The sequence below is a fragment of the Lepisosteus oculatus genome, chromosome 2, assembly GCF_040954835.1.
Source record: "Lepisosteus oculatus isolate fLepOcu1 chromosome 2, fLepOcu1.hap2, whole genome shotgun sequence".
NCBI classification, from domain to species: Eukaryota; Metazoa; Chordata; class Actinopteri; order Semionotiformes; family Lepisosteidae; genus Lepisosteus; species Lepisosteus oculatus.
Window position 1 is genome coordinate 14721942 of NC_090697.1, and position 27602 is coordinate 14749543.

The following is a 27602-nucleotide window of genomic DNA, read 5'->3' on the forward strand; positions in this document are numbered from 1 at the left end:
CCCTGGTGAGTACAGCACTGGACCCCCTGCAGTTCGCCTACCAGTCACACTTGGGAGTGGAGGATGCAGTCATCTATCTGCTACACAGAGCTAACTCTCACCTGGAGAAGACGGGGAGAATTGTGAGAGTTATGTTCTTTGACTTCTCCAGTGCCTTTAACACCATCTATCCACCTTTACTGAGAGATAAGCTAAGGGCAGCGCAGGTGGACACTCCCCTGCTGTCCTGGATTATAGACTATCTGACCTGCAGGCCACAGTGTGTACGGCTACAGAGCTGTGTGTCCGAACAGATTGTTAGCAGTACTGGGGCTCCACAGGGGACTGTCCTTGCTCCATTCCTGTTCCCCTTTTACACCACTGACTTCAGGTACAACTCTGAGACATGTCATCTGCAGAAGTTTTCAGATGACTCTGCAATTGTGGGGTATATTAGAGAGGGGAGGGAGGAAGAATATAGGAGCTTGATTACCAATTTTGTGGAGTAGTGTCATCTTAACCATCTCCAGCTTAACACCAGCAAGACCAAAGAAATGATCTTCGACTTTCGAAGGAATAAGTCTCCACTGAACCCTGTTTCCATCCAGGGTGAGGACATAGAGGGCGTACATTCCTACAAGTACTTAGGGGTACACCTGGATGATAAGCTAGAGTGGTCTGGTAACACTGACGCCCTGTACAAGAAAGGTCAGAGCCAACTCTATTTTCTTAGGAGACTCAGGTCCTTTGGTGTGTGTGGAACACTGCTACACATTTTTTATGAATCAGTGGTGGCTGGCACTATGTTGGGGATGAGCCTTTACCCCATGGAGGTGGTGGCCGAGAGGAGAATGCTGACCAAGCTCACAGCCATCATGAACAACACCTCTCATCCGCTTCATGGGACTGTTACTGGGCAGTGGAGCACTTTTAGCAACAGACTGCTCCAGCTACGGTGTTTAAGAAAACGTTTCCGCAGGTCTTTCCTCCCGGCAGCTGTCAGGGTGTATAACGCTGCCCTAGGCTAGGACTGTTAGCCCTTCATTTGCTCGTCTATGGACAGCATGTTTGCTCCATTGTACTTTTTGGACAATCAGTCTGTATAAACCTATGCACATTTTGCACATATTTTATTGTTTTTACAGTGACTATGATCAGCACATTTTGCACACACCTATGTATTTATTTATTTTTATTTATTTTGTTGTCATTTGTTTTATAACTATTCTGATGTCTGTTTTGCTTGTCTTGGGCTGGACTGCTGTAACACATCAATTTCCCTACGGGATTAATAAAGTATTATCTATCTATCTTAATGACTTGATTCAATCCAATTCTAAAATTCTAAGAACTTTATTAGCCCTCTCCACCGAAGGGGTCGATGTGATTAAGACACTCTCATGATGATAAGGCCCTTGGGTAACCCCACAGGCGCATCCTGCTAACCCCTCCATCTGGAGCAATGGTGAGCCGCACGTGGGTAACAGGTTCTTTTAGATCTGTCGAGCTACAGGAGAAGAAATGTCGATGATGGGGTTTGAGCTGCAAAAACAAAAAAGAACAAACCTTTCTGATGCTTGTGTGGTTTAAACTAATTCTCAGAACAAGCTTCCATAAATTAACGTGTTCTCAGAATAAAAAATGTGCACATTTAATAAATCAAGAATGATATTTTCAACAGCACCCTATCTGCCGATAGAAAAATACTGACACAAACATTTCTGTGAGCTTCAGATGATGTCAGGGCTTCCTATTGAGAGTTCTGGCTGTTGCCCAAATGGACTCCTAGTTGATTAAATCCTAAATAAAATCGTCAGCTTTCTAAATTGGACATCTTCAATGTTTTCTGCTCCTGAAAAGCTGTGGTTTGCAAGCGACTACGGCTAACCCACTTCTATCTGTTTAGCAACGTTAAACAGTCTGTTTTGACTACTTATAATATAAATTAAGGGTTGAGCTAACAGAGAGCTGAACTGGAATGAGAACCAGCAAAAACCTGGGGCAGAAAGACTAGAACTGGGGGACTCTCTATTAAGACATGAAAGGCTCCGTGCTTAACCCGAGGGTGTGATCCATGCTGCTCCTTCAGTTCGAAGAATTATTCGTTATATGTAATGAAGAAGTCTTGTGTTACTCATGTTCAGTCACCCGAAGCCAGGGCTCCTCTCCCTGCTTCTCTTGGCAATGAAGAAACCTATCACTCGTTTCATTTTACATAGGCTGGTAGGAAAAAACAGTCTTGTAATGTTGTGAAGCTTAGGCTGCAAGCCAAGATCTGATTTATTTCCTGATTCAAAATTAATATTTATATAAACGCCACTATGTACAGTATATGCATGTGTACTTTATGTAAGTTATATAGGTTTCTATAACTTTATATAAGTGTGTTTATACTTTCACATGTGAAGAGCTTAATATTTTTATTTGAAAATGACTTGTAAGTGAAACACCACCAGGAGTTGCTTACAACTTTACATGTTGCCCTTTCCCGAGACAAACTGTGCAAATTGTGTAGTTACAAAACCATAATTTTAAGTTACTTAACAAATGATATTTAAACAGAATAAAAGCAAAATGCACTTAACTACATTACAGAAAATTATTTTTTCATGTTTTAAGGGGAAGAATGATGTTCAATTATTTTAATGAATAAATATATTTAAAAAACAAGTAAAACACAACTTTTAAACAAAGAATTGTTAGTTGTTTTTATTCAATATAAGCTCCCTGTTCCAGCACCACCATCCACTGGAAATCTGTTAAAGAAGAGAGGTCATGCAGAACTAAAAGTACTTGAGTTAAAAAAAAACTACTCCTGGGTCCAATATTATTCCTAATGAAGCTATGTATATTCAACTGAAACTTCTGCACTGAGAATAGCCTAGGTACCCATGAGCAATGTGAAGGTGAGCACTGATGAAACATATGCTATTAAAGCCTTTCCACATATATATTTCTCACTTGCTCACTTGACAATGGAATTAGGGTCTGAAGAAACAGTGAATTCAGTCAGGAGACTGGAGAAGCAGACAAGGTGTGAAGAAGGTGGAACAGTGGTAGTTTGAGACTGCTTAGGCACAATGTGTCACTTGGACCTAAGTTACAAGCTATATTGGGACCCTGTTTTTAACATGTTAAAAATTTATTAAGGTTCCAGTTTTCAAAACATGTTAATTGAAACAAATTGTATCATTATAGGGTAAATCAGTCCACATTATTACATAAAAGTATTCCTCAGTAGAAGTATTAAAAATATGACAGGAAGAATATTTGTAATTACTTACAATATACTATATGAGATCTCTGATGTTACTGTCAAAGTAGCATAACAGATGTGTATTACTTTAAATGAATTTGTAAAAGTAAGAAATTAACAATTATTCTATTAATGTAATATGTACCATCACCTGAGGTTCTATATACAATAATGTTAACAAAGCAATAATTCATAAAGTTAATGGTTCATTTTGATCCTCACTTAACCTTCTCACTGCTGAATATCTATTGATGTTTAAGATTCTGTAGAACCTGAACTGATACAAAAAAGTAATAATTATCTACATAATCTTAATTTTATAATAATAATTAATAATTGCTTACACTTATATAGCTCTTTTCTGGACACTCCACTCAAAGCACTTTACAGGTAACAGGGACTCTCCTCTACCACCACCAATGTGCAGCCCCACCTGGATGATGCGATGGCAGCCATAGTGCACCAGAACGCTCACCACATATCAGCTAGCAGGGGAGGAGAGCAGAGTACTGAAGCCAATTCATAGATTATTTGGAGGCCATGATTGGTAAGGGCCAATTTGAAATTTGGCCAGGACGCCAGGGTTACACCCCTACTCTTTTCGAGAAATGCCCTGGGATTTTTAATGACCACAGAGAATCAGGACCTCGGTTTTACGTCTCATCCGAAGGACTGCGCCTTTTTACAGTATAGTGTCCCCGTCACTATGCTGGGGCATTAGGACCAACATAGACCTCAGGGCCCCGCTGGCCCCACTAACACCTCTTTCAGCAGCAATCTTAGTTTTTCCCAGGACGTCTCCATCCAGGTACTGACCAGGCTCACACCTGCTTAGCTTCAGTGGGTTGCCAGTTGTGAGTTGCATAGTGATATGGCTGCTGGCTATTATATGTATATGTACTGTATGTATAAATATACACGTATGTTTATATTTACATACAATAATTTAATCTAAAATGTACCCAAAAACTCTAATATCTTTTTTAACTTTTGTTCAGGACTGGAGAAAAATATGATTTGAATACAAAGTTGTAAACAGAAAAGTCCTGGCTGAAAAGTAGAAATAAAAACAACCTGAAGAAATCTCAACAGTCAAAACACTGTTTCTTCTACCCTTCAATGTGGAATTAACCGTTACTTGTTCTTTTGCAGTCAACACACACTCACCTAGATACCCATTCAAACCTATAGCACACTGTACTAAGAGGCCAAATCTCACTCAGTCTCATGTTATTTCTAAAATATGATACATCTGTGTTTAGGCTTTTTAAAGGAAATCTACACCTTCACATTAAAAGAAAACCTGCTGCATGCACTGCAATAGGATATCTAGTAACCCGGCAAGGTTATATTGTATTTATCAGTTATTGTAAGAAACATACTGTACCTTCAGAATTGGCATGAGAATTATCCACTTTGTTTCCTGATCAGTTTTCCAGTTTATGCTTGTATAGTGTTTCTCCTCTTCTGGTCTCAAACTACAGGCTTCGATTTTACAGGAGTCTGGGTAGTTTCCTGTGTGAGAATATGTGAGCATTATACTGTATTACCTTGTCTTTGTTTTTAATGCTTATATATACTTTGTTGGAAGGATGGAAGAGGGACTTAAAAAGGTACATCGTGATTAATGTTTCCAGACTATTAAAAATGCATTTAACCGGTCTACAGTCATGTGAAATAACACTTATTAAATTACATGTAACAAAATCCAAAGACTAGGACGTACTCTTCAGTATACAATATATACAATAATAATTATACCTATTGCCCACTGATACCACATCATACATATTCAATAGGCATGAAAATGTGAAGCAAAATTGAAAAAAAATCGATATTATGAGTTCATGGTAAAAAAATATATGTAAAATGTTTTACCATTCTGTAGTGATGGAAGTCTGGTTAAATTCATAAAATGTGTGCAATCAACCAATGAGCTGATGCAGAAAGCTTACTATCATTACACTGGTAGCACTGACAGTTTTAATACATTTTATGCCAGTGAAGAGTTCCTGTGTGATTGTGTTTCTGAACAATATAATTTGTTAGCAGCAGGTAATTATTCTTTTCATTTTCATCACATTAATTTACCTTTAAAATGATTGGTGTCGATCTCAATGTATCTTATGACACCAGGGTGGCCGAGTCTAAACACTGCCCATTCACTGCCAGGCACTTGTAATATACCATGTTGATCAACCTAAAAATGGCGTAAAAAGAAATTCTGTCAAGCAGGAAAACTCACCTAGTATAAGTTTAGGTCAAGATTTTGTATTACACTATATGTCAAAGTATATGTGAAGGACTGTTTTGTATATGCAAAGTTATTCCCACCTTCCTCACATTTTACTTTGTTGCTATAAAGAATAGGAAAGTATGGATAAAAGACAACCTTATTGTCCTTTTCAGGACTTAATATTGGGACTCTACAAAGTCTTCACTTTTAGACAGATGGGCAAAAAAAAAGCCCTTGGCAAACAGATAGGCATGTTACGGTGTTCACTTAGTGTACTGACATCCAAACTGGCATTCCCATTATGAATTAAATAGTTTCAAAATGTCCAGAAATACCTCTGTGAATACATATGTGCAGATCAGACTACAAAAAGTCTTTGCTTCTGTGTACCTTCAAAACACCTGGGCGATCCAATCTCCTGGCAGTCTCCCAGCCGTCCCCCATATTTATAGCCCTTCCTAAACCTAAAGTTTAAGAAATAATGTAAATCCTTATATTTATAAAACAACAAAATAACTCAGGTGATAGGAAGTGATAGGAAAATACAGAAGCCTGATTATAAAGAACGGGAATAGTGAAGATTTAAAAAAAATAGTTTATTATTATTTCTTACGGTATTCTTTTACTTCTGTGCTGAAATGAAGTAATTAAGTTTTTATATTTGTCATTCATGAACCATCTTTGAATTTCAACATAATGACTTCTTTCCTTGATAAATACATATATTCTTTGCCCATGTTAAATGATGATTCCAATTTGGTTTTCTACACAGAAGAAATTAATACAGTTTGCTGGCCTTCTCGTGGCCAAACTTTTCTGTGGACTTCACTGAAAACTCAGATACTCGAATTGCCGGGGGGGGGGGGGGTTTGAAAAAGAAATTGAATTGATCATTTGTTCACCTAAAGGTATTATATTATGTTGGGATATATTTTAAATGTGAAGACCAGTTTTTCCAAGAAGGATCTCACTCAGTCAAATGACTTTCACTACAATACCATCAGACTCCTGACCAGCTGGAAAACACAAGGGAGTACTGGTACATTTTACTTTCAAAAGTGTTACCAGTATGTTATGGAAAACTCCTACAAATGTTTTAGGAAACACTGAAATTGAAATAATGGCTTACCTATCATATTTCGTGGGTGACCAAAGTGAGCATTGCTGTAACCCACACACACACCTCCATTGACAAGCGCAACCAGATCCACTTGATCGTTTGTTGATACTTCAGACCAGTCTGTCTGTCCTATGCCATATACTTTTAGACGTGCAATTCCTCCATCTGAGAAAAGACCACAGATTAGAAAGAGAAGCTAAATGTTTAGGTTAAAAAACTTTAAAAGTGTTTCACGTGGCAGACACTGTGCTGTGTGGTATAAAACAGAATTTATTTTTCTGACTGTTATTTTCTTCACTCTCATGCCTCTATGTAATGAGTTAAACCAGTGATATTCACTCATGGTCCTGGAGGGCCTCAGTCCATCAGGATTTACAAGTAACTCATAAAGTGCAGAAAGTGGAAACAGGGTTAATGCAGTATATAGACCAACGAAGTAAAGAATTGGTTTAAATAAAGTCATTACTATAGTGCAATAAAAACCAGAGAACATGGCAATGAAGAGTTATTACTAGAGCCCTAAACCAAACCCTGGACTTGACAAGGAGATCTGTCAAAAGAATCTAAATCACATTTGGGTCACTGCCCTACTTTTATAGGTTTCAATAATGCATGTTTTTTATCACCCTTTAGCAAATGATTTTGCGTAATATCACAATGGATGTTCATAGATTAAACATCTGTTTTAAGAAAAGATTAGACCTTCCAGCAGAGCTAGTGCATATGACTGTGGTATTACCTGGATACATGTTAAGTCTAATATGAGTGAACCTTTGGTGGGAGCTGACAGGAAAGTAATTATGACAAGTGTCAGTGTAGCCAGGCTTCAGCTCTGAAATTGGAACCAGCATCACCCAGGACTCGGACTGTAGCTACAAAATTAAAAAAAAAACACATTTTTGTTCATCCTCCTGTAAAGTTGGAAGATCAATTTCAGTACACAAAACTCCTTTCGGACATTAAGTTTATGTCTAGTCTTTCCAAACAAAATATATCTCTGACCACAAATAATAAACTTCACTGTGGATTACATTTCTAAGGAATCTAAAATATAAACCAAAATGTTCCTTAGTGAAGTCGCAGTACAGCATAATAAACTATTATGCAATGCACCTTTAAAGGCCTTAACACTGTCAAACCCTATTTTAATCTTATAGCCACACTATGTGAGACAAATATTTAAAAAAAAAGAAAAATAGGAATAGTGTATACTGTATATTGGAAAGAATTTTGTAATTCCCTTCTCCTTTGTAATTGCTGTGTAAATAATTACATTTTAGATTGTGGATACCATTATGGATGATGACTAACAAAGTATACAGCAAGGTACAGGGATGCAGGGAGTCAAAGCACAGTCCAGCGAATGTTAGAGTTGGGTTAAATTGTAACAAGAATGACTATTTTCAGAGAACACTGAAGGAGACACACACAAGGTGTATCTCCCACACTGCCCCATATTGCAACAGTGTTACAAACATTTTATAGTCTGTGTCCAGCTATGGTCACCCGAAGTCATTACATTAATGGGGATTTTTGAGTGATCTTTCTCCTTATGAAATTATCTCATGCATAAGCCTGACGCTTAACCTTATCTGAATACTTATACATTTAATCAGAATTAAGAGAAAGCATTTAAGATATTTTTGTTATATGCTGTCACAACACATATTGATTTTAAAGTCACTATGTTACTATTTTATAATTGACCCCATGCATTATGTCTCAGGACTATTGTACCGCAAAAGATATTAATTCCTGTCAATATGTGAAACATTTAGTGAAATTTGCTAAAGCTGTGTGTAAATACTTATATTTCCACAGTGAGAAAAGGTGCTCTACAATGTATCAAAGAAAAAAGCAACATTCAGATTATGCAAAGCATAACTTCCAGGGTTCCAAAGTTTCCTTTACAAGCAAATTTTCTCATGTATGGAACGGTTCCCGAATGATCCTTATGAAGGCCTTAAGAGTTATTAGGATTTCACATTTATGTCATTAATTTAATTTGCTTGTCTTTTTGAAGATTAAGGTATTAGTTCAATCTTGTCAGAGTTTATGGTTCTCACTGCTCTCGGTTTAATGAGGAGAGAAGTTTAATGTTTAAACCATTTCTTCTCCTGTGTTTCAATGTAATATTTCAGTGTGTGTTCATGGTGAATCCACATCAAAAGAAAGCTTCCCTACAGTACTAAGTAGTCATGACCTTGTAAGATCCAGAATGGTACAAAGTACATAAAAATGCTGAAATATTTTTACCTTAGCAATAGTTTGAAACTCTTCATTTGAAGCAGCCATTCCTGTCCGGTCTCCCTGAGGTACAATTTCTGGAACTGTATCTAATAAAGCAAATGAAATCCAGATCTACAGTTTACAACTGTCTTAAATTTCACCTGATCATTTTTAATGGCACATAAACATAAGACAACAGAAATGGAAAAATTACACTTTTTCATAATTTTGATATACACTATGTATTTATAGGTGATTTCATAACTGAATTAATAAATAAAATTAATAAAATAAGCTAAAGAGAATGTCTGATTCTCCTAGAGGATTTGACAAGGTGTAAGAATTGCTACTCCTACTACCTTGACTCAGGCATGCTGCCTGAATGGAGATTGAAGGTGCATAGTTTCCTGTAAAATAAGATGTGTCGACATCAAATCCATTAATTACTCCAGGTACGCCCAGCTGGACTATGCACCAATCATGACCTGTGTAGAGAAAAAAAAACAGAAACAAATTAGAATTTTTTTTATACTAACATGTATTAGTATAATCACAAATAATGGCTGTGCTACATGATGTACTTTAAATACAGAATAACTAGTGTGCTAAATACAAAATGTGTCCTCTAATCTTTCACACAAGCACTCATACCTTCAGGTATGTTAGAAGCTCAGAGCAACAGTCAAGGACACAGCAGTATTTTCAACAAATTAGCCATATCAGTGTATTATAGTGCAGTACAATGCATTAAGGCCTAAACAAGTAAAGTATCCGAGGATGGAAGAAAAATTTATTGCTGGCATTAAACTTATGTAACTGACCTGGCTTAACATTTCAATAGTGATCTCTAAAAAGGCAACCAGATTCCTTCAATCCTACAGAAAGGGCGTGGAAGAAACAAGATTTGTATTTGTCCAAGAAGTATTTGAAGAGGGTAGAAATACATACTGTATTATTAAAGTGATATCTTTATTTTATTGAAAAATGTATTACATTTAAACTTTATATTTGTTAAATTATTAATTTCTGTAAACTGCTTTTATTTTTGCTTTAATGAACTGATTACACTGTTTCCTACTGACTAAAAGGTGTTCTTGAGAACAACAGGAGGTCAAATTCTGATGTCACACTTTCATTTCTCCTCGTATAAAAACTCACTAGTTGAATAAAGCATCCTGGCCAAACACTGTGACACTGCACATCCTTTTTCAGTGCACAGTATTCAGCTTTGTCATTGACGGACATATCTCACATTCGGCTTTTCCTGTACCAGAGCCACTTTCGCCTCTCCAGCCTCAAAGCCCTACCTAGAGCAGGCGGCTCTGCTCCCACTATATCATCCGTATTTTTCTTTCAGGTCTCCTGATGCCAGCAAGCCTCCCAGAAACTGAGCAACTAAGGCAGCCGTCTCTGTAGTGGTTTTATCCTTCTCTCTCTCTTCCTAATCTTTCTCTCTCTGCTCACCTCCCTCTCCCCCTCTTTGTATTTCTGGTGGAATGTCCAGCCACCACACCTACAGCCTCAGCCTACATAATTGTTTTGTCTCTCCCCTCTCCCTAATCCTACTTTTGACTGTCCACTGCAGGAGCCCCATGTTGCTGACTCCCACTCAACTGCATGAGATTGCACAGAGGCAGTCTGCACTGGATCCAGGCCTCCTTATTTACCCCCACACTGTCCCAAGCTGGGCCTAGGCAGCTACAGAAATAGGTTCCAATTTCCATTTACCCTTCCTTTCAGCTGGAGTCCAACTGCTAGCTCTCAGCATTAGGCTCTTCCCTCTCCCCCAAGAATCCAGCTGCATATGTGCCATATTTTCCGTTTCTGTTTTGGGTTTCAGCCTGAAATTGACATGCCCATCCTCCCAATCTTGCTGGTACCCCAAGCATCTGTCTCCAGACAACCATCAATTCAGCCTGTTTGCCCATCAGTTACTATAGTAACAAGATCGGGATGGAGGTCTATACCACCGGTGCACAATTAAATAATTACTTACGTTGATCATCAGCAGATATTTACGGTATAGCCTAATCCTCTCTGGGCATCAGATTTTGACATGTTTCCCAAACCGACAGGTTTGAATGGTAAATAATCAAGACCATTGATCAAAGCTCTTACAATTAAATGAGATTCAATAATGCTTGGTTACAACTTCTGATCTGACTGAAGTTGGCTTCAGTCAGATCATTCCTCTTAAATGTGAGCGGGGTGTGATGGCACCCACCCAGTTGATCTTCACCAACTGTGCTCATGTCCTCAGCCGTGTAAGTTAAAGCCAAAGTACTAAGCACACTATACCTTTATTCATCAGCTCTTTTTGTCATTATTAGAATTTGACCGAATGGCTGAACTAAAGATAATGCCCTGGGACAGACCATTAACGACTAGATTTCTGTCTCTGTTTCCAGAATGAATATAAAATTACAAATTAATAATAATAATAATAATATCTGAGTGATATTGATGAGCCACAGCCTATTACAGAGCTTTCATGTCATCAGTAACTGTCTTAGTACCAGGGATTCTTTTCCTTCTGGTCTCCCATCCATCCATCCATTTGCCATATTCTGTGAATGCATCCACCTTGAACTCCACCTGCTGTCTCTGCAACAAATTTAAAAAAAAAATGTATGAACCAAGTCCTTTTCGAATTGGGCCTAGATCACATCAAAACCTCAGCCCACCGGCACCAGCCAGCTGCAAATGGCACTCATTCTGTATTTTACAGCGACCTCTCACATTTACACAACAGAAAACCTCAATCAAGCTGTTCTGTTTTCACAACAGAACAACCTCCTTAGGTATGAAGTTGGGAGTTGAATCATAATCTCAGCTATAGTGCAGAGCTCCTTAGAGTTCTCTGGTTTAATGAGTACTCAGTTTATTGAAGCATAGTTACCATATGCTCAATTATCTTATCATTTGCAACTCCTCACAACGGTTGGTCATTTCCTTACCACTAAATATTTTAAATCTGCAAACTTTTGAGGCCTAAACATATTTGAGAAGGTGTAATTAATAAAAAAACAGATAGCGTAATTAAGAACAGAATTAATTAACGGGACCCAAGTCAGAATGAAAACCAGAAGATGCCACAATCTTAATGTTTGAAGCCAATGATTGTAGAAACAAAGACGTTAAGTAAATGTATGTATACATCACAGAATACCAGTATTGGTCTTACAAATACAGTTTTTTATGGCAATTCAAAATAACTTTACTGTAGATACAGACTTTATGGATATTTCCCAAATCACATGGTATTTTTTACTTCTAATTTCCACAAAACTAACACATTTAAGAGAAGCAGTGTATTGTATACCTTTAGTAGGTTTTGTGCAGGAGCAAACCATTCGTCGGTAGCAAAAATGACCTGAGAAAAAATAACAACATTATCATAGACTGTTATGAGAATAGTACAGACTAAAATCTTGAAATAAAACTATAGCAATGCATCAAAAATGACTTCATTAGGAAGCTCTCTTATTTGTGTAACATATTAATTCTTTGATCATCTCCCAGGTAAAAGCTTAACAATAAATTAGTTCCATTCACAGGGGCAGGGTTTATCCTGGTTTCTGTGGTGTACAAAACAGCAAGTGATTCCCGCATAGGACACAGTCTATTGTTTACAAGGCTGGGTGGACTGGAGTGACTGGGGTAAAGTTCCTCGCACAAAGTCCTACAGCAGGGTCCACAGCAGAAAACAGAATCCACAATAGTTAGGAATCCAGAGTTATCCACTTACAGTAACTATGCAACCCCAAACTTACCTTACACAAACAACAAACTGGAAAGACAGAGCAATATGAATAAAAATTCACCACACCACATTTTTGTACAAGATGGTTGATGAGTTTTGTGAAGTTGGAACCCAACAAACAGCACAAGAAATCAAACCCACCACATCCGTCAATCTGATGAGACATAAAACCAAGGTCCTGACTCTCTATGGTCATTAAACATTCCAGGGCATTTCTCAAAAAGAGTAGGGGTTAACCAGTCTCCTGGCCAAATTTCCCCCTTGCCTTCACTAATCATGGCCTCCTAATAATCCCGAACTCTGGAGTAGCTTCATCACAGTGTTTTCCTCCCCACCAATAGCTTATGTGTGGTGAGCGTACTGGCGCACTATGGCTGCTGTCACCTTATCCAGGAGGGGCTACACATTGGTGGTGGAGGGGAGTCCCTATTACCTGTAAAGGACTTTGAGTGGAGTGTCCAGTAAAAATGCTATATAAGGGTAAAGAATTATTATTATCTTTTCCATTTGAATGACAGCCGACTGTGTATGTTTTGTGCGTTTGTGTGAAAAGTAAAATTACAAATCTGTCTCCAATATCTTAATCTAACCACAAGAGTTTAAAGTTGTTCACTTTAAAAAGGGAACATAAAAAAACAATTGCATTTTCTTAAAAAAAAACTAACATGTCATAATGATTTGAACAGTGTCTATATTTTTACAAAAAGTGAAGGCCGTTCAAAAGCTGTTTAAAGTTCCAACCTGTCTTTCCTGCTAGACCAGTTATACAAATATATAAGTTATACTTGGAAAAGTACCAAGATATTGGATTATATGTTTAGTTAGAAATACTGTTTACTGAGTTGACCGTTAATTAACCAAAACGAAAAAAAATATTTTTGTTTACAAACGAAACACATTTCGAAGAGAATATCTTCAATATTGTATTACGTTTGGAATGTTTTTACAATTATACAACCATCCAGTTCAGAGCTGTGGGGGCAGGCTTCGTGTAAAGGCAGAAGACATCCACGCAGACATAAACACGCAAACACTCCAGAGCCCAGAAGCCAATTAACCTACCAGCATGTGTTTGCACTATGGGAGGAATTGAAGAACCCAGCGAGAACATACAAACTAAGCGCAGACAGAGCGCCAGGAATTGAACCCCAGGACGGCTCTGTGAAGCTGTCGTCCTACAAACAGCACTAACAATGAAACCCGCTACATTTTTGTGCTCCGTTTGTGCCGTTTAAAAAGGCGTCTGTGCTGCTTTTGTTCCCGTGATATAGTGAGCTCTTGTTTTGGTGTGTGACTTTCAATCAACTCCCCGGCATAAACGGATGGTGTGGATTTTGGTTTGTGCTGATAGTACAGGGGGGCAACTTCATTGACCTGATATTTTATGGGATTTTTCACTTACCTTTCCTCCAGCGGATTCACAAGCCAGGTTATTTAAGTGCAGAAAGTCTGGTTGATCAGTGTTGTTCTTTAAAGTTGACCGAGTTGCCATTCTATCTGCTCATTAATCATTTATTTAAGACAACGCCGGCCACCTGAAATTAATGTAAGTCGAAATAATTTTTCACTTACTAAATGCCAGCATACCATTTTATCTTAGAACAGGACATAATATAGAGCAGACTGTCTAACGCGCAAATTATTATCTGACACTTCTATATGGACATTTATCTTAAATAAATGCAAATATAAACAGTAATTTATTCTGTAAATATAAAAAGTAATTAATTTTTAATAGTTACATTGTTTTTACAATAACCGTTCCAAGATCAAATTCGTATGATTCACTTTTTTTAGAATACTGACTTTAAAAGAAACTACCGCAAATGCAACCATATATATGACTAAGTTATATTTGGGAAATGATCCAACAGAAATAGTGGCGAAATATGACGAAAATTGTTTCAAGAAATATATGCACATAAATGCAGAAGGAAATATTCCAAGTTATGAATACATAATGGCATACATTGAGTTGCTATGTTTTAATTTCAAAAGGAATTACCTTTAAATCCTACCTGTTCAGCTGTGCATATAAATTACAGCAGTTGGGCTATTCTTTTAAAGGAAAGCTTCTCCAGGTTGTGCAACCTCTGTATAAATATGTAGAACAAAGTTCGAAGTGAACTGTCAATGGGAGGGATTATCATTGGAGTGGGGAAAATAACTTGAGCTTGTAATTAACAGCCTGGTAGCCGAGTTATGATATTATCAAGTGCATTCCCTTTCATTGACCCATGGTCCTTTTAGATACAGTACATTTATACCTTCATTGCAGTACCTTTAGAATCTGGTTAAATTTGGTTCATGCTTCTAGTTACGGCAATGATGAAGATGATGTGACAAAAGTTACTTAGGAGTCCAAATACAGTTATTAATGATTGTTTTGGCAAGAAATATATTGTGCCTTCATAACCCAGATCCATACAGTTTAAGAAGATAAATTAGAAACATGTATCCCAGGCCACACTGAGTGGAAAATCCAGAAAACCTCACTGCAGTGACATCGAATCGCATAAAGGTTTTTCAGAAGCAAATCTCTAGGCATCCAATATTATGTGTCCCTCTCTGTTTTATATTTTAATGTTAGTGCTAACGATTATTTGGACTTCTGTACATCCACATTTTGCAAACATTGAACAATATTCACCGCCCTTCATTCAGCTACCTATTATGAATAACTTTTTGTCTTTTTTCTGACTTTAGGCTAAAAGAGAGGTTATTTCACTCTGTATAACTGGAAAAGTAGCATAGTGAACCATATTGGTAATCCTTGACAAACAATGTCACCTGTACTCAAATTATTTATTTGTTGTAACACCTGAGAGTGTATCAAGTTTAGGAATACATTTAGAAAAAATGAATCAGAACATAAGCTGAAAATTTAAATAGTCTACAAGATTTTGAAATACAATTACAATTCTGATACATTTGACTCTCAACATAGATTTAAGATTTTGGGGAAAAGCAAGGCATGCTTACATAGGAATACATAGTTGTTGTTTTTTTTGCTTTACTCAACAATTTATTATCCTACACAGTATGCAATTTTGTCCAATCCAAGTACAGCAATTCATCCTTTTTTTCCCACCACTTGATCTCTCATGCTCGGTACACATTCCAAGTGTACAGGCTTCTCCTGCTGTAAATAATACACTTTGACTAGACAAAATGGGTCAATGCAAATAAGTCAGTCACTAACATGATTTTATTTTTTCATAAAAAGTAGAAAAGCAAACCCTGGACTTGAAGACATAATGTAAAACCCATTAACACTTCGTTTTTTTTATTTCTGGTCTTACACAACATTTTCTCGTACAATTTATCAAGCACAAATGATAAAGGTGGCAATTATGCAAAAATAATGTGCGCTACAGTCTGCAAATACGTTTCCACAACGTGTTTTCATAACATCGATTATATTCACTTGGAATAACAACACATAAGAATGAAGGGTACTGAAAGGATTCTGGAGTGTTTTAGTCAAAATTTGGTTGAACCCGCTTGACTGGTTCAGCCAAGGACGAGGCCAGAGGATGGGGAGGCTGGGATTGCCATGCAGAGTACGAGTGACCAAGGTGTGGAGATGGGCTGTGGGAGGGATTCAAAAAGACGAGTGCAATGGAGAGAAGGAGAATGTACTGTTAAGTATTTAAAATGTTTTAGGTGAGGAAATGATAGTGGCAAATTACCCACAGCTGAATTTGACTGAACTCACCTGTTGTCATTCCTCCCTAACGTTCATCATAAACTCCACGCAGTTTTCAGAAAACTCTGAAAGTGTTCAGGTAACATTCCCCAAAACTAAGATGGAGCTTTTAAGAAAGCTATGTTGAAACCATTTTTGATATTTCCATACTAAAAATCATTGGAATTTGTATGTTCATATAAATATGCTAGGGGGAGCAACAGTTAAATGGTTATTTTAAAAGATATCATTGCTAAAGCAGATTAAATTCTGATGTTCCTATACCTAACTGCCTCTCCTTACAAAAAGTAAAAAGTTTTCAGTGTTTTAATGTGCTGAAGAATACAGCTGTACTCCAATAAGTAAATAAGATGAATGTAAGAAGTGATGCAATAAAATAGTAATATTTGTTCAGCTAGGAATTATAAATAGTGTTAATTTTCCTCTTCAGTTTTCAATTCAATCAAAAAGTGTCAAACACAGGTCTCAAATGATAGTTTCTTTTACTATCATTAAAAGAAACTATGTTATACATGTATAATACTTGTACTACCAATAACATGGCAGCTTGATTCTGATGAACCAGTAATGAGGGTTTATCAGATATACAGTATTGTTCACAAGTTCACTTAAGGCACATCAGAAACATATGGCTTTCCAATCAAAATGCCTTGTGTCACTTTATGTCATGTCCATACAATACACTGGTACACATGTCCTTTTACCAAACTGAGGAAGAACTGTACTGTAGCAAGTCTTTGAAATTTGAACATTTGAATGACAGAAACCGACGCAGATACTGCTACTCAATTTAGTTAGATTATGCACTGTCCTTGTCAAACTCGCAAACAAAATACATGGTGATGTGGCAGGCCACGTCATTCCAGCCTCCTGTGGCCACCATTTCTGCACAGTCTTCTTCATCATATGCGTTGTTGGGCTCCCCGCCACGCCACTTGTTAAAAGTGGTCATAGGCGATCTGTCCACATAGGCAAAGTGGCCCTCCCTGTCCAGGTCATTGATCCCAATGAAGACTCTGCTGAGACCTGCCTGGCTGATGTAAGAGGCAATGACCCCATTGGAGGCCTCATCCTTAGGCATGCTTAGATGTCCTCCCCTCCCCTGGCAGTAAGCCTCAGCCTCTGTGTAGCGCTTCTCCTCCTTCACCAACATGTAGATTTTATTTTCCGTCTCTTTCACACCAGTGACAGCTGCGGGGGAGGGCAGTGCTGGAAAGTGAGCACTTATATTTCTATAATCAAACTTTAATACTCTATTTTCGTGTTTCACATCAGAAAATATCATTTAAAAGCACTTTGTTTGAGAGGCAATGGCAGAAACAGTAGACACAGTAGCAATGCTAACCCCAACACTCCAGCTTTTACTGTTTTTGTGAAACCTGGCAGGAAGATCTGACTGGAGGCTTTCTGTTTTCTTTCTCTCATCTCATAGATTGAGATAGTTCACAGTTTAATAATTTACAACACTGTAAATGAGGGCATCTACGGTATGTGAGAAACAGGCTGGATTTCCAATAATGAAAAAAAACTATTCTTTCTGCATCTTAAGAAAACTAGGACTAAACAAGAAATGCTAGAAGCTGTCTGTCTCAATAGCCTTTTGGCATTGATCGGGTACAGTAGTTCTGATTATTTCAAAATGTCTTTTTGCTTTTACAAATTCTACCTCAGCCTACCACGTGCTATATTAAGTTCATTTCATGGTGGGGATCAGCATCTTAATTTATGTTAAACTGTTTAGATCCTGAGTTTAATACCAAGTAACATTAATCATAATGTGTAAATCCATTCTTAATGTTTTTAAGAGCTTTTTTAGTTCATCTGCATTTTGTATCGGTGTCTGCCATTTCAGAATCTCATTAATGCAGCTATTTAACAGTTAATTCTTCCTTGTATTATTATTTTTTGGTTTATAGATAGCTGCTGTCAAACTTGGAGACTTACCATTTTTTATGAATTTTAGTTCGTTTGTTAAGTGGGATACAAGGATATCCATTTCACCAATCATTTTCCTTAATGGGGCACACTCACAGGGCAAACCTGTCAGTCAATTAAAAAGAAAATAACATTCAAGGCCACATGGGTAACAACACGTTGACATGGCACTGATGTCTGTGAAATGAAATATTAATTTATCTGTCCCAAGTGAAGCCCTTATACATCCAAAACTCTGGTCATCTGGCAAATCTCAGTGGGAGCCTCAGCTGGTAAATAGCTCAAACTACACATTCCCTGGACTGCTGTTTTATGGTGCAGAGAAATGAGACTCACTTCCAGAATACCAAAAAGATGTGTATGACTCTTTCAGGACAGAAGTATTCAACATTTTTACTAGAATGCAGTTTCAGATTCCAGATTGTTAACATTATTAATGGTTAATGCAATTAAATGAATATTTATAAGACATACCTGGTTCCCCGTTAGGCCCCTGTGGTCCACCATCTCCCATATCTCCCTTTTCACCTGGTGAAAATACATTGCATTTTATGTTACTTTTATGTCTATTTTTATTCACTGCGTTACACTTAAATCTTTGGCATCTTCCTTAGAAACACTGACGTGTAATTTGGACAGAGCTTGTTCCTGTAATATATTGTTCTTGATTATTTACATCATAAATAACCCAAAGTTAAAGAAGCTCAGTGTTTACCTTTAATTTAAATGATAATGATTATATTTTCTGGTTAGAACAGTTTGGCGGTCTGAAACATCATTATTTTCATTGATTTGACTATTTCATAAAACGATTTACCTTTTGAGCCAATGGGACCTATTTTCCCATGGCGGCCCATTAAACCTTTTTGTCCCTTGACTCCCGGATTCCCTGTCGAAAAAATAATTCTGCAGGTTATTGGGGGAAAATATGAGCACAGTATTTTTGTTTTCTGTATATAAACTACACTGAAAAGCAAAGGAAATGTATAATTTATAACTGCAACAAATTTATAAAGCTAACAACATGAGAAAATCTTTCTTTGTAATAAGTGTAGAGTCATTATGTTGAACGGACATAATGTTTTTTAAATTCACTACAATTAACATTCATAGACAATGGGGTTGATCAACAGGGTGACTACCACGAAAGTCACAGGCTTGTTGTGTGTGGCTACTGTTAGAATCACAATAAACTGTACATCTTGTAACCCCAGCTGGCTCTCTTGAAGGATTTCGGCTCATTCTCCTCAGACAGCTTGAATAACCATGTGCTGGCTCACTGGTCTCTGAGCCACATACGCCACACATTGCCCCAGATCATCACATAAACTTTCAGTGGAGTATTCTCTGGCAAGAAGGGCGTGCATGCCATAACTATCACAATCTTATCTCACAAAAAAAGCACAAGGGCATGCATTGTCCTGTTTAAATTTTGTCACACCAGGATGTCCCCACAGGATGGGCTGCAAGTGAGGTCAGAGAAATTTATCAGTGTAATATGCTGCAGCCAGGTTGCCATCAATCACTACCAGTGGAAGTCTGTAGTGATTAACTATTCCTGCCCAGAATATTACACTTGTACCATGGACTTTGATGAAGTGTTGTGACCTGTCGTATCCCAGATCATGGTCTGTCAGTGACCCAGTGTGTTTGACTGGTTAGAAATTGGTGTTCAGTGAACTCCCCAATCAGCAGGAAACAGGGTTTTTATTTAAAAAAATATGCTAAAGAATGGTTCTCTTAATAAATAAGGCATATTAGCTCCTTTCCATGTTTGATTTCCACCAGGTTTGACATTCTCACCAGTGAGGTAGTAATGTATTTATGCCTCAAAGTCACTCGAGAGTCCCATGGTCATGAATGATCAATTAGTCAAAATGACAACAAGAATGTTTGATAATTATGCATATATTATATTTTTCTAAAAAAATGAATAAATGGACTGATTTTGCTTTTCATGATCAGTATATATTTTTTACATTCTGAAGAACTGGTTTCTCCAAACCCTAACAATGCAAACTACTAGTAATCCAATAACAATTGTCACCATGAGGAAAGCCATCTCATAAAAATGTAATTCAAATTTAAAATAGTATCTAAAATGAAATGCTTCTTGGTGTCCTGCAATCACCCATCTAGTACAGTGAATAGTTATTGAGAGAAAATGGTGCAAAAACTAAAATTATGTTTCAAGTAAAACAAATCTAAGGTCTGTCTAAGACTGACAATAATTTATTCTTTATCAGTTATTGAGATTAATGAGAAATTCCTTCTCTACTGTATTTGAATTTATTTAATGCCTTGCCTCAGCATGTGTAGAATGTCTGTAGGATGATCTGAAAACTGTTACATAAAGGGTAGAACACAGAACTTTTCCACTAGGTGTCAGTATGCAGTAAGGCATGATCATTCTAATTGAGTATTCGGGAAGGATACAGCTGCAACAGTGTTAAATTTATTGACTTATATGGTTCAGCGCTAAAAGTTTTAATGCAATCTCAAGGTTTCCATTATACCATTAAATGGTGATGCTGGAATGCATTTGATTACCTCATCTTAAATTGAGCAATATATCCATCCACAAACATTTCTACTAAGTGTTTATAGTACTTGGGGGCAGAAGCTCTCTGAACCTAAATATGAACTATGCCACCTGAAAACCAGTAAAAGGGTAAATAATCGAAAATCTATTTATATTTCCTTTTGTCAGGAGGATCGGATAACATTATAAAATATCAAGAGCAATCTTAAATCACTTCAGGTTCTCAACAAATTGTTCAAGGAAAATGCATTTGGAAATTGCAGTGATTAATATATCTGTGAAATACTTAAGAGACACAATAACACTTATTAGTAAGAACATAAAAACAGGTACAGAGCAGAGGAAGTTGCTGTGGAGGAGAGGGAAGAATTTAGAGGCAGAGAGAGTAACAGGGTTTGTCCAACTACACCATCTCATTTGTGTTTCTTTGATTGGGGGCTTAAAAATAAAAAATAGTTTAAATATTTTAGATCCTGTCTAAATATTGGGAGGCCATTTGAGAGTTCAATATTTGTATCCCAATGTCCTTCTTTTGCCAATGTTGTAAACATCAGCCTAAAACTCAATTCATCACTGATAGTTTCTCAATGGGTCTCTGGGCCCTGCTCTGCTTTGTGACCCAGTTCAATGGAGTATACACTCAGCAGTTCTGGTAATCCTAACAAGCTTCTTTGATGTGCTGGAGGTCAAACTTCACACAATTACAGACCAGTCTCAGGTGTTATGTTATTAAAAACACCAATTTCAATGTCACCTTCCTCCATCAGAAATCTGAACCATGCTCAGCTGTGCTCTTTCAGTGCACAGCATCACTATGTCACTGGTGTATGGTGTAGTAAACACTGATTTTCACCATTGTTACTCTACTACATTGGGCTCAGAGCTCTTAGATATGAATGGTTGAAAACATAATTCTAAAGTCAAATAAATCAGGAATCTAGTCTTGGACTAAATAAAACAAAGGAAAGAAAAACGTATGCTTCCGCCAGGTAAGATGAAAGGTTAGTCTTTTAAATTATAAAACAAATTGTAGTACCAGCCTCTCCTGGGGGTCCTGCTCTTCCTGGCCTTCCAGGTGCTCCTTTCTCCCCCCTGTCACCCACATCTCCTGTCACAGGTATAAACAACGGCTGTGAAAGGAATGTGGTTCACATTCTTCCAACACAAACACACAAACAGTTCACAGATCTCTCCGACTTCTAGTCCGTTTCCAATGTTGAGGGAAAGTAGGTACTAGAGCTGTGCTCTGGTGCAGTATTTCAAAATCCATTTAAGTGCATTAACGTAACTGTAAGTAGCAAAATAGTCTAATATGCTCATTGAAGCACAGTTAAAAACAAATCTTTGTGATCGGTTACTCTGCCACTACTGTTCACTCAGTTACACATACCAACATTTTTTTTCCATTAGCAGCTGTCAGTGTAATTCAACGACTTATCAAAAGACAAAACGATGATGACATCACTCTGCTTCAAGTAATTAAGTCCATACTCTAATTAGCCTTCTAGTCAAGTTTCTGAATGTGTTTAATGCACATTATTAATACACTCTTGCTGTTGGGTAATTAATTTGTTTTTTCAGGAAGACACAGGATAAAGGCAAGTTGATATCTTACAATAAATGTGATTATAAATAAATCTTCATCTTTTTCATGAAATACATTTTTAGAAGAACATATACTAAACAATGATGCAGGCCAAATGTCTATCAATGCCTTGTGGTAAACACTTATGCCCCACTCTGGGATAACAGTGCTTATGCTCCTTGTCAATGCTGGATATATTTAATCAATACCTTTCAGCCCTGGAATGAGGATCTGTAAAGAGCAGGGTTCTTCAGCGATGTGTTGAGAATGAGCAGACCTCAGTAAAGACAGCCACAGCAGGCTAATGAGGCCATCCAGTAAAAACAGATCTCCTCTCATAACGAAGGCTTAGAGGCCACTGACTCCTGGGTTGAAGAACCAACACATTCAGGTATCGTCATAAGTCATGAACTGCTGCTTTAACTCTTCATGTAATCACAGAAAAATCGGGCATCCATTTAAAATCTTATCAGGCAACTTCATGTACGCTTGTGCAATGGAGTGCAAGCCAACATGAAATGCTCACCACATAATAAAAAATTACTAGGGTAGCATCTCAAAACCCTGTTGTACACAATTTCTACTAGTCAGTATTTTACAATATTGAAGAACATTTTATATTCAAGATACTGTAACCTATTCAATCCCTACCATAAATCTTAAAATTTTGGACCAATTCACAATCACAAAATCAGTAGTCATTTTTATTTTTGGAGAATGAAGTAGACTGGACTTTACAGAATATACATACTCTGGGGTAACTTTTGATACCATTTTAGCTAGTTCCACTTCTGTTCCATGGAGGCAAGCAATGATATATTGTGTCTACTGGCTGCTTCCAGGGTGACCTCAAGGTGATGAATAACGTGCCGAACAGCTGTACAAGCCATGTCAAGATTAATGATAGCAATAAATCCATGAGAAGCATAATTCAGCCAATGTCACTGTAAACAGGTAGGCTTGGAACACCACAACAATACTTCCAGCCACAAAGAGGCTCCTAATCAATTATCACTTTTTACAGTGATAGAATCTTATTAAAATGCAAACATCTTTCTACAAGTTACATAGAGATGGTACGGTACACTTATTGCCGTGTTCATTTCATGTTCGACAGCCCTAGCATTGACTCAAAATAACAGTAGTACTAATAGGATAATCTTAATTATCCAGAAAGCATATGTAAAAAGACAGTCTAAGTTATCATTTGTTTGCACAACCTTTTTATACGAAAATGTTCAAATAAATGTAAACAATTAAACACATTACATATCTGTTAATGTAAAAGCATTGACCACTGTCTCAGCATATTATGACTATTACAGTATGGCATTAGAAAACATGATCAATCAATATATTTATATGCATATTGTTGGACAGAAAGCATTAGTTAGCTTCAATTATAACACTAGAAAGGGAGAAACGCTTTAATTCAATCATAATCATGTGATTTATCAAAGCCAACACGTTAAGGCTCTTAAACATTATTCGACTTTTACAAAGAAGTTTATTTTTGGTTCTCGACTGACAAGAAGATGGTCAAAAAAAATAAACACAACCAAACCACTTGGACTGTCATTTTACTTCATAGATTAACCAGTCAGCCTCTCTTAAAAAATAATAAAATAAAAATGGGCTTGTGATGAAACATTATTCAGCTAATGTTTTGTTGCCTAAGAATGGGTTTCTACATGAAATACATAAAGGAGACAAAGAAAGTAGGCAAACTGCTAATGAAAGCTACAAAAAATCCTGTGAATATCTGAACACTCTGGAATCATGCATTGGCACAAAGACATTTCCTTAATATTAATGTGTGGCAAGGCAGTCCAATCCATTATTTCATGAATGGTCACCTACCTTTAAAAATGCGTTAGATTCTCACAACAGCAACAAGTATCCTCTGCCTGCTGAGGCAATGCACAACTGAAACTCATAGCCCTGTTTACAGAAGCCTGACAGCTTTCAGTTTGCCAAGGGGATGAAGTCTTCCTTTTCAGCAACACAGAAATCTAAGAGAACAGTTCTCAACATTATCAGTAAACATTTCCTCACTGAGAAATGTCAGCTGTCTTGGTCAGAGATAATTGCATGGGAAAGTTTGTTACATTAATCTTATAAGCAGACAATGTTTTTCTTTATTAGAAAGCACAACCTAAAAATATAGAACCATCCTTTTCTCTGACTTAATTTATGAATGAGGAATAACTTTAAATCATTTCACTGTATATTTTTTTTTTACTTTTATCACACTTTCCTGGTTTTATTGGAGAAAATCTCTACTGGAAATGGAATTCCCTGATGAAACCATTTTTCCATCAGTTTTTGATTTAACACATTTTATGTAACTTGCATTCAGCTCTTAAAGCTGAGTGAAATTTCTATTTGACAATTACCTTGTGTTAAATAGTGGAATTTCAAGGCGGTCTTCATTCAGGTGCGTAAGCTGAAATGTACTTATTCAACAATAAAAAGCATGGTGGGAGTTGTCTAGTAACATTGTCATTCCCACCTGTCAGTTCATAAATTGATCAATAATTCGATTACCTATTTAGCCTGAAATTAATTCTTAATTGGTGAGGACAACATGCCAAGCACTGTGTGCTGAAGTTGTTGGATTTCTTTTTTTTAAACAAACCACAGAATACAAAAAAATCAATAAGCAGATACCCGTAAGCGGTTACATGCAACACTTAGCACTGGTGATTATGGGCACAGTTGAAACAATAAACAGCAATCACAATGCCTTAGATGTCTCCCATTCCAGTACTTAAAAAAGGCAGAGGGTTGCTTGAGGTGTGACTGGCAGTGTGTTGGAAACATAACCCACAGTTAGAATGTAATAAAGCATAATTCCAGTTTAGGTTTGGGCACCTTGTAGTGAGGAGACTACAAGATGGCAACGCTAATACACAAAGAGTCATTGGTGGATTAATATGAAAACCGAGAATTATACATAAAAAGTGAATGTACACTGTAGACATTGGGTATCTTCAGATCCCAAGCTTAGACCTGTTTCCAGGCAACACCAAACCATTTTAGTCATCCCCGAGTTTAATCGAACAAAAAAAATTGGAAATGGCACATTTTAGGGAGTAAAATGTTCTCTCACAAGAAGGGGTAGGCCCCTATAGAAAAAAATCACAATAATTGGCAAAAAGAATTGGTAGAGCATCTCTCTAGATCAAAAAAAATGGAAACTGGAAATTTTAGGGCATAAAACGTTCTCTCATTAGAAAAATATCTTAGGGTATACCCACCTAGATAAAATCACAATGATTGGCAAAAAGAATTGGTAGAGCATCTGTCTCTTTGACAATCCACCAATCACAAAATGCAGTTCTTTTTTCTGGGTTTCCCATTCTACAGAGAACTAGGGATCTGTATTAACACAACTTACCTCTTTCTTCTCCTTTATTTTCTACCGTCATTTAGAACTGTAATCTATTCCTCCTGAGTGGGAGATACGACTGTCGGGAGATAAGTTAGGATGCACATCTGCAGAGGTAAGTTTTTTAATCTTTATTTGACTTAAGTTATTACTTCGCACCTGTAAAACATAATATGAAGTGATTTCTAACATTTGATACTACTAGACTTGTCATACACTCCCGCTATGTGATGAGGTCTTCAGGGCACTTTCCCCATCCATTGTGATGTAGTGAGGGCATATACTTAGAAAGAACAGCCCAGCATGTGGGAACTCCAAAAGATACATATCCAGGCTGTCATTCAAACAGGTGGGAACCCAACCACACCAAAAGGCAATAACGCAGTTTTTAAAGTATTTCTGTAGGAACTTTTGGGGGACAATTGACAATTCATCAGTTATTAAAAGAACATTGCCTGTATTCTGTATTGCATGAGATTTCATTGAATGTATATATTTGAAGCACTGTTAAAAACTAATTTTCTGTACCATTAACAGTTTAGATGGCCAACTCTCATTGTACCATCATGGGTAGAGAAAAAAAAATGACCTTGTCACTAGAAACATGTTTTGTTAAACAAGAATGTATTTCCTTGTGCACTTAGTCTACAACAGTAGAAATTAGGCTGATCATTGAAAAAAGTGATCATTGATACATTTGATTTACCCTTTAAAAACAATCTAGGTTCATCTTGTTTGCTCGAGATTTACACTGTCCGCGCCTGTAGCCTGGCCAAGGCTGAACAAAGCCAGACACCTCCACTCTGGCACCCAGGTTCTTTCCTTTTTAAGTCCAAGCATTGTATTAAATCAGAAAGCACTTATACTATCTCTAGGACTCTCAGGAACTGGAGGTGCCCAAACCTAAACTGGAATTATGCTTTATTACATCCTAACTGTGGGTTATGTTTCCAACACACTGCCAGTCAGACCAGAAACTAGGAAAAATAAAGGCTACTTAGACCTTATGCATAAGAATATTTAACAGTACATTGTGCTGCCAGTTAACTGAATTCCACTTTTTCCCCACATGCTTTCAAAGTGAAAGAATATGTAAAGCTTTATATGAATAGGTTTATTCCATGATAAAAAGAGAAGCGCAAGGTTTCAGCTGTGGAGCCTTCTTCGGTTGTCATCCCAAAGAAGGCTCCACAGCTGAAACCTTGCGTTTTCTTTCTTCTCTACTACTTGTTCCTTTGCAGCCTACGTATGCTGATGCAGCTACCCACCTGAAAAGTTTTATATGCTTTGCTTCCAAGGTGCAGTAGTACACATATAAAAACTAAGTTATCAAGCCCCACTTAACACTGCACACCATTAATAGGATTATATTTCACTGGAGAAAAAGCCAGAAGGAAAAACAAAGTACAGTTGATTCCCAAAGCTTCCACATTTCTCACTTACAAATTTCTTTAAGCTGCTCCTTAAAATTTACATTGGCTAGACATGGAAGACACCTGTAGAACTTATGCCGAGTTGTTCCGGCCGTCTGATACTAGGCCTCTTGTTTGACCAGCACTATTATGCAAGATTAAGTTGTGTGGCAGGACTCCCATTTGGACAATTGCATGCAGGCTGAAAGGCATTTCTTTATCTTCAAGGAATTACAGAAGACTCCCCACTATCAAACAATCCAAGTTCCATGCTGGTTTAGTGCCCATCTTCAGCTAACTGCACCTGAACTGCAGAAGTTTTTAAAAAAATTGTGAACCAATAGGTTCAATAAACTGAAACCTATTTAAAGGTATTACTGAGCACTGCATGGCTTTTCTCCCGGTAACCAACCAATGATTGACCATTGTTCAAAATATACAAAGT

At 37.1% G+C, this 27602-nt stretch overlaps 2 protein-coding genes across 4 annotated transcripts; both read right to left on the minus strand.

Annotated features, from left to right (window-relative positions):
• Positions 1-1021: 1021 nt before the first annotated feature.
• allc (allantoicase) lies at positions 1022-14679 on the minus strand. Of its 2 annotated transcripts, none has more exons than XM_069197376.1 (12): positions 14602-14679; positions 13986-14118; positions 12143-12193; positions 11337-11424; positions 9180-9305; positions 8848-8927; positions 7331-7463; positions 6601-6756; positions 5862-5935; positions 5327-5435; positions 4623-4750; positions 1022-1521 (listed from the first exon to the last, which is right to left on the minus strand). In XM_069197376.1, the coding sequence occupies exons 2-12, from the start codon at positions 14073-14075 to the stop codon at positions 1378-1380; spliced, it is 1179 nt and encodes a 392-aa protein (XP_069053477.1). In that variant the 5' UTR covers positions 14076-14118; positions 14602-14679; the 3' UTR covers positions 1022-1377. The 2 variants fall into 2 exon arrangements, with proteins under 2 accessions (XP_069053477.1, XP_006626459.1); XM_006626396.3 differs by lacking the exon at positions 1022-1521 and adding an exon at positions 2648-2735.
• Positions 14680-15773: 1094 nt separating this feature from the next.
• Positions 15774-27578, minus strand: colec11 (collectin sub-family member 11). Of its 2 annotated transcripts, none has more exons than XM_015357686.2 (7): positions 24215-27578; positions 22564-22719; positions 21806-21877; positions 19045-19116; positions 18702-18755; positions 18237-18332; positions 15774-17501 (listed from the first exon to the last, which is right to left on the minus strand). In XM_015357686.2, exons 2-7 carry the CDS (start codon positions 22691-22693, stop codon positions 17092-17094), a joined length of 834 nt encoding a protein of 277 aa, XP_015213172.1. In that variant the 5' UTR covers positions 22694-22719; positions 24215-27578; the 3' UTR covers positions 15774-17091. The 2 variants fall into 2 exon arrangements, with proteins under 2 accessions (XP_015213172.1, XP_006626441.1); XM_006626378.3 differs by having other exon boundaries at positions 15774-17483; positions 24215-24883.
• Positions 27579-27602: the final 24 nt, after the last annotated feature.

Excerpts from the sequence above, each read along its gene's own strand:
- allc (XM_069197376.1), bottom strand. The coding sequence starts at position 14,075 with ATGGCAACTCGGTCAACTTTAAAGAACAACACTGATCAACCAGACTTT. Across the intron at positions 12,194-13,985 it reads GTGAATCCGCTGGAGGAAAG|GTCATTTTTGCTACCGACGA; the intron begins GTAAGTGAAAAA and ends ATTTTTTCTCAG. Across the intron at positions 1,522-4,622 it reads TTCTCATGCCAATTCTGAAG|CTCAAACCCCATCATCGACA; the intron begins GTACAGTATGTT and ends TTGTTTTTGCAG.
- colec11 (XM_015357686.2), bottom strand. The coding sequence starts at position 22,693 with ATGAGAGGAGATCTGTTTTTACTGGATGGCCTCATTAGCCTGCTGTGG. Across the intron at positions 21,878-22,563 it reads CCTCATTCCAGGGCTGAAAG|GAGATGTGGGTGACAGGGGG; the intron begins GTATTGATTAAA and ends TACCTGTGACAG. Across the intron at positions 17,502-18,236 it reads ACTAAAATTCATAAAAAATG|CACTGCCCTCCCCCGCAGCT; the intron begins GTAAGTCTCCAA and ends CTCACTTTCCAG.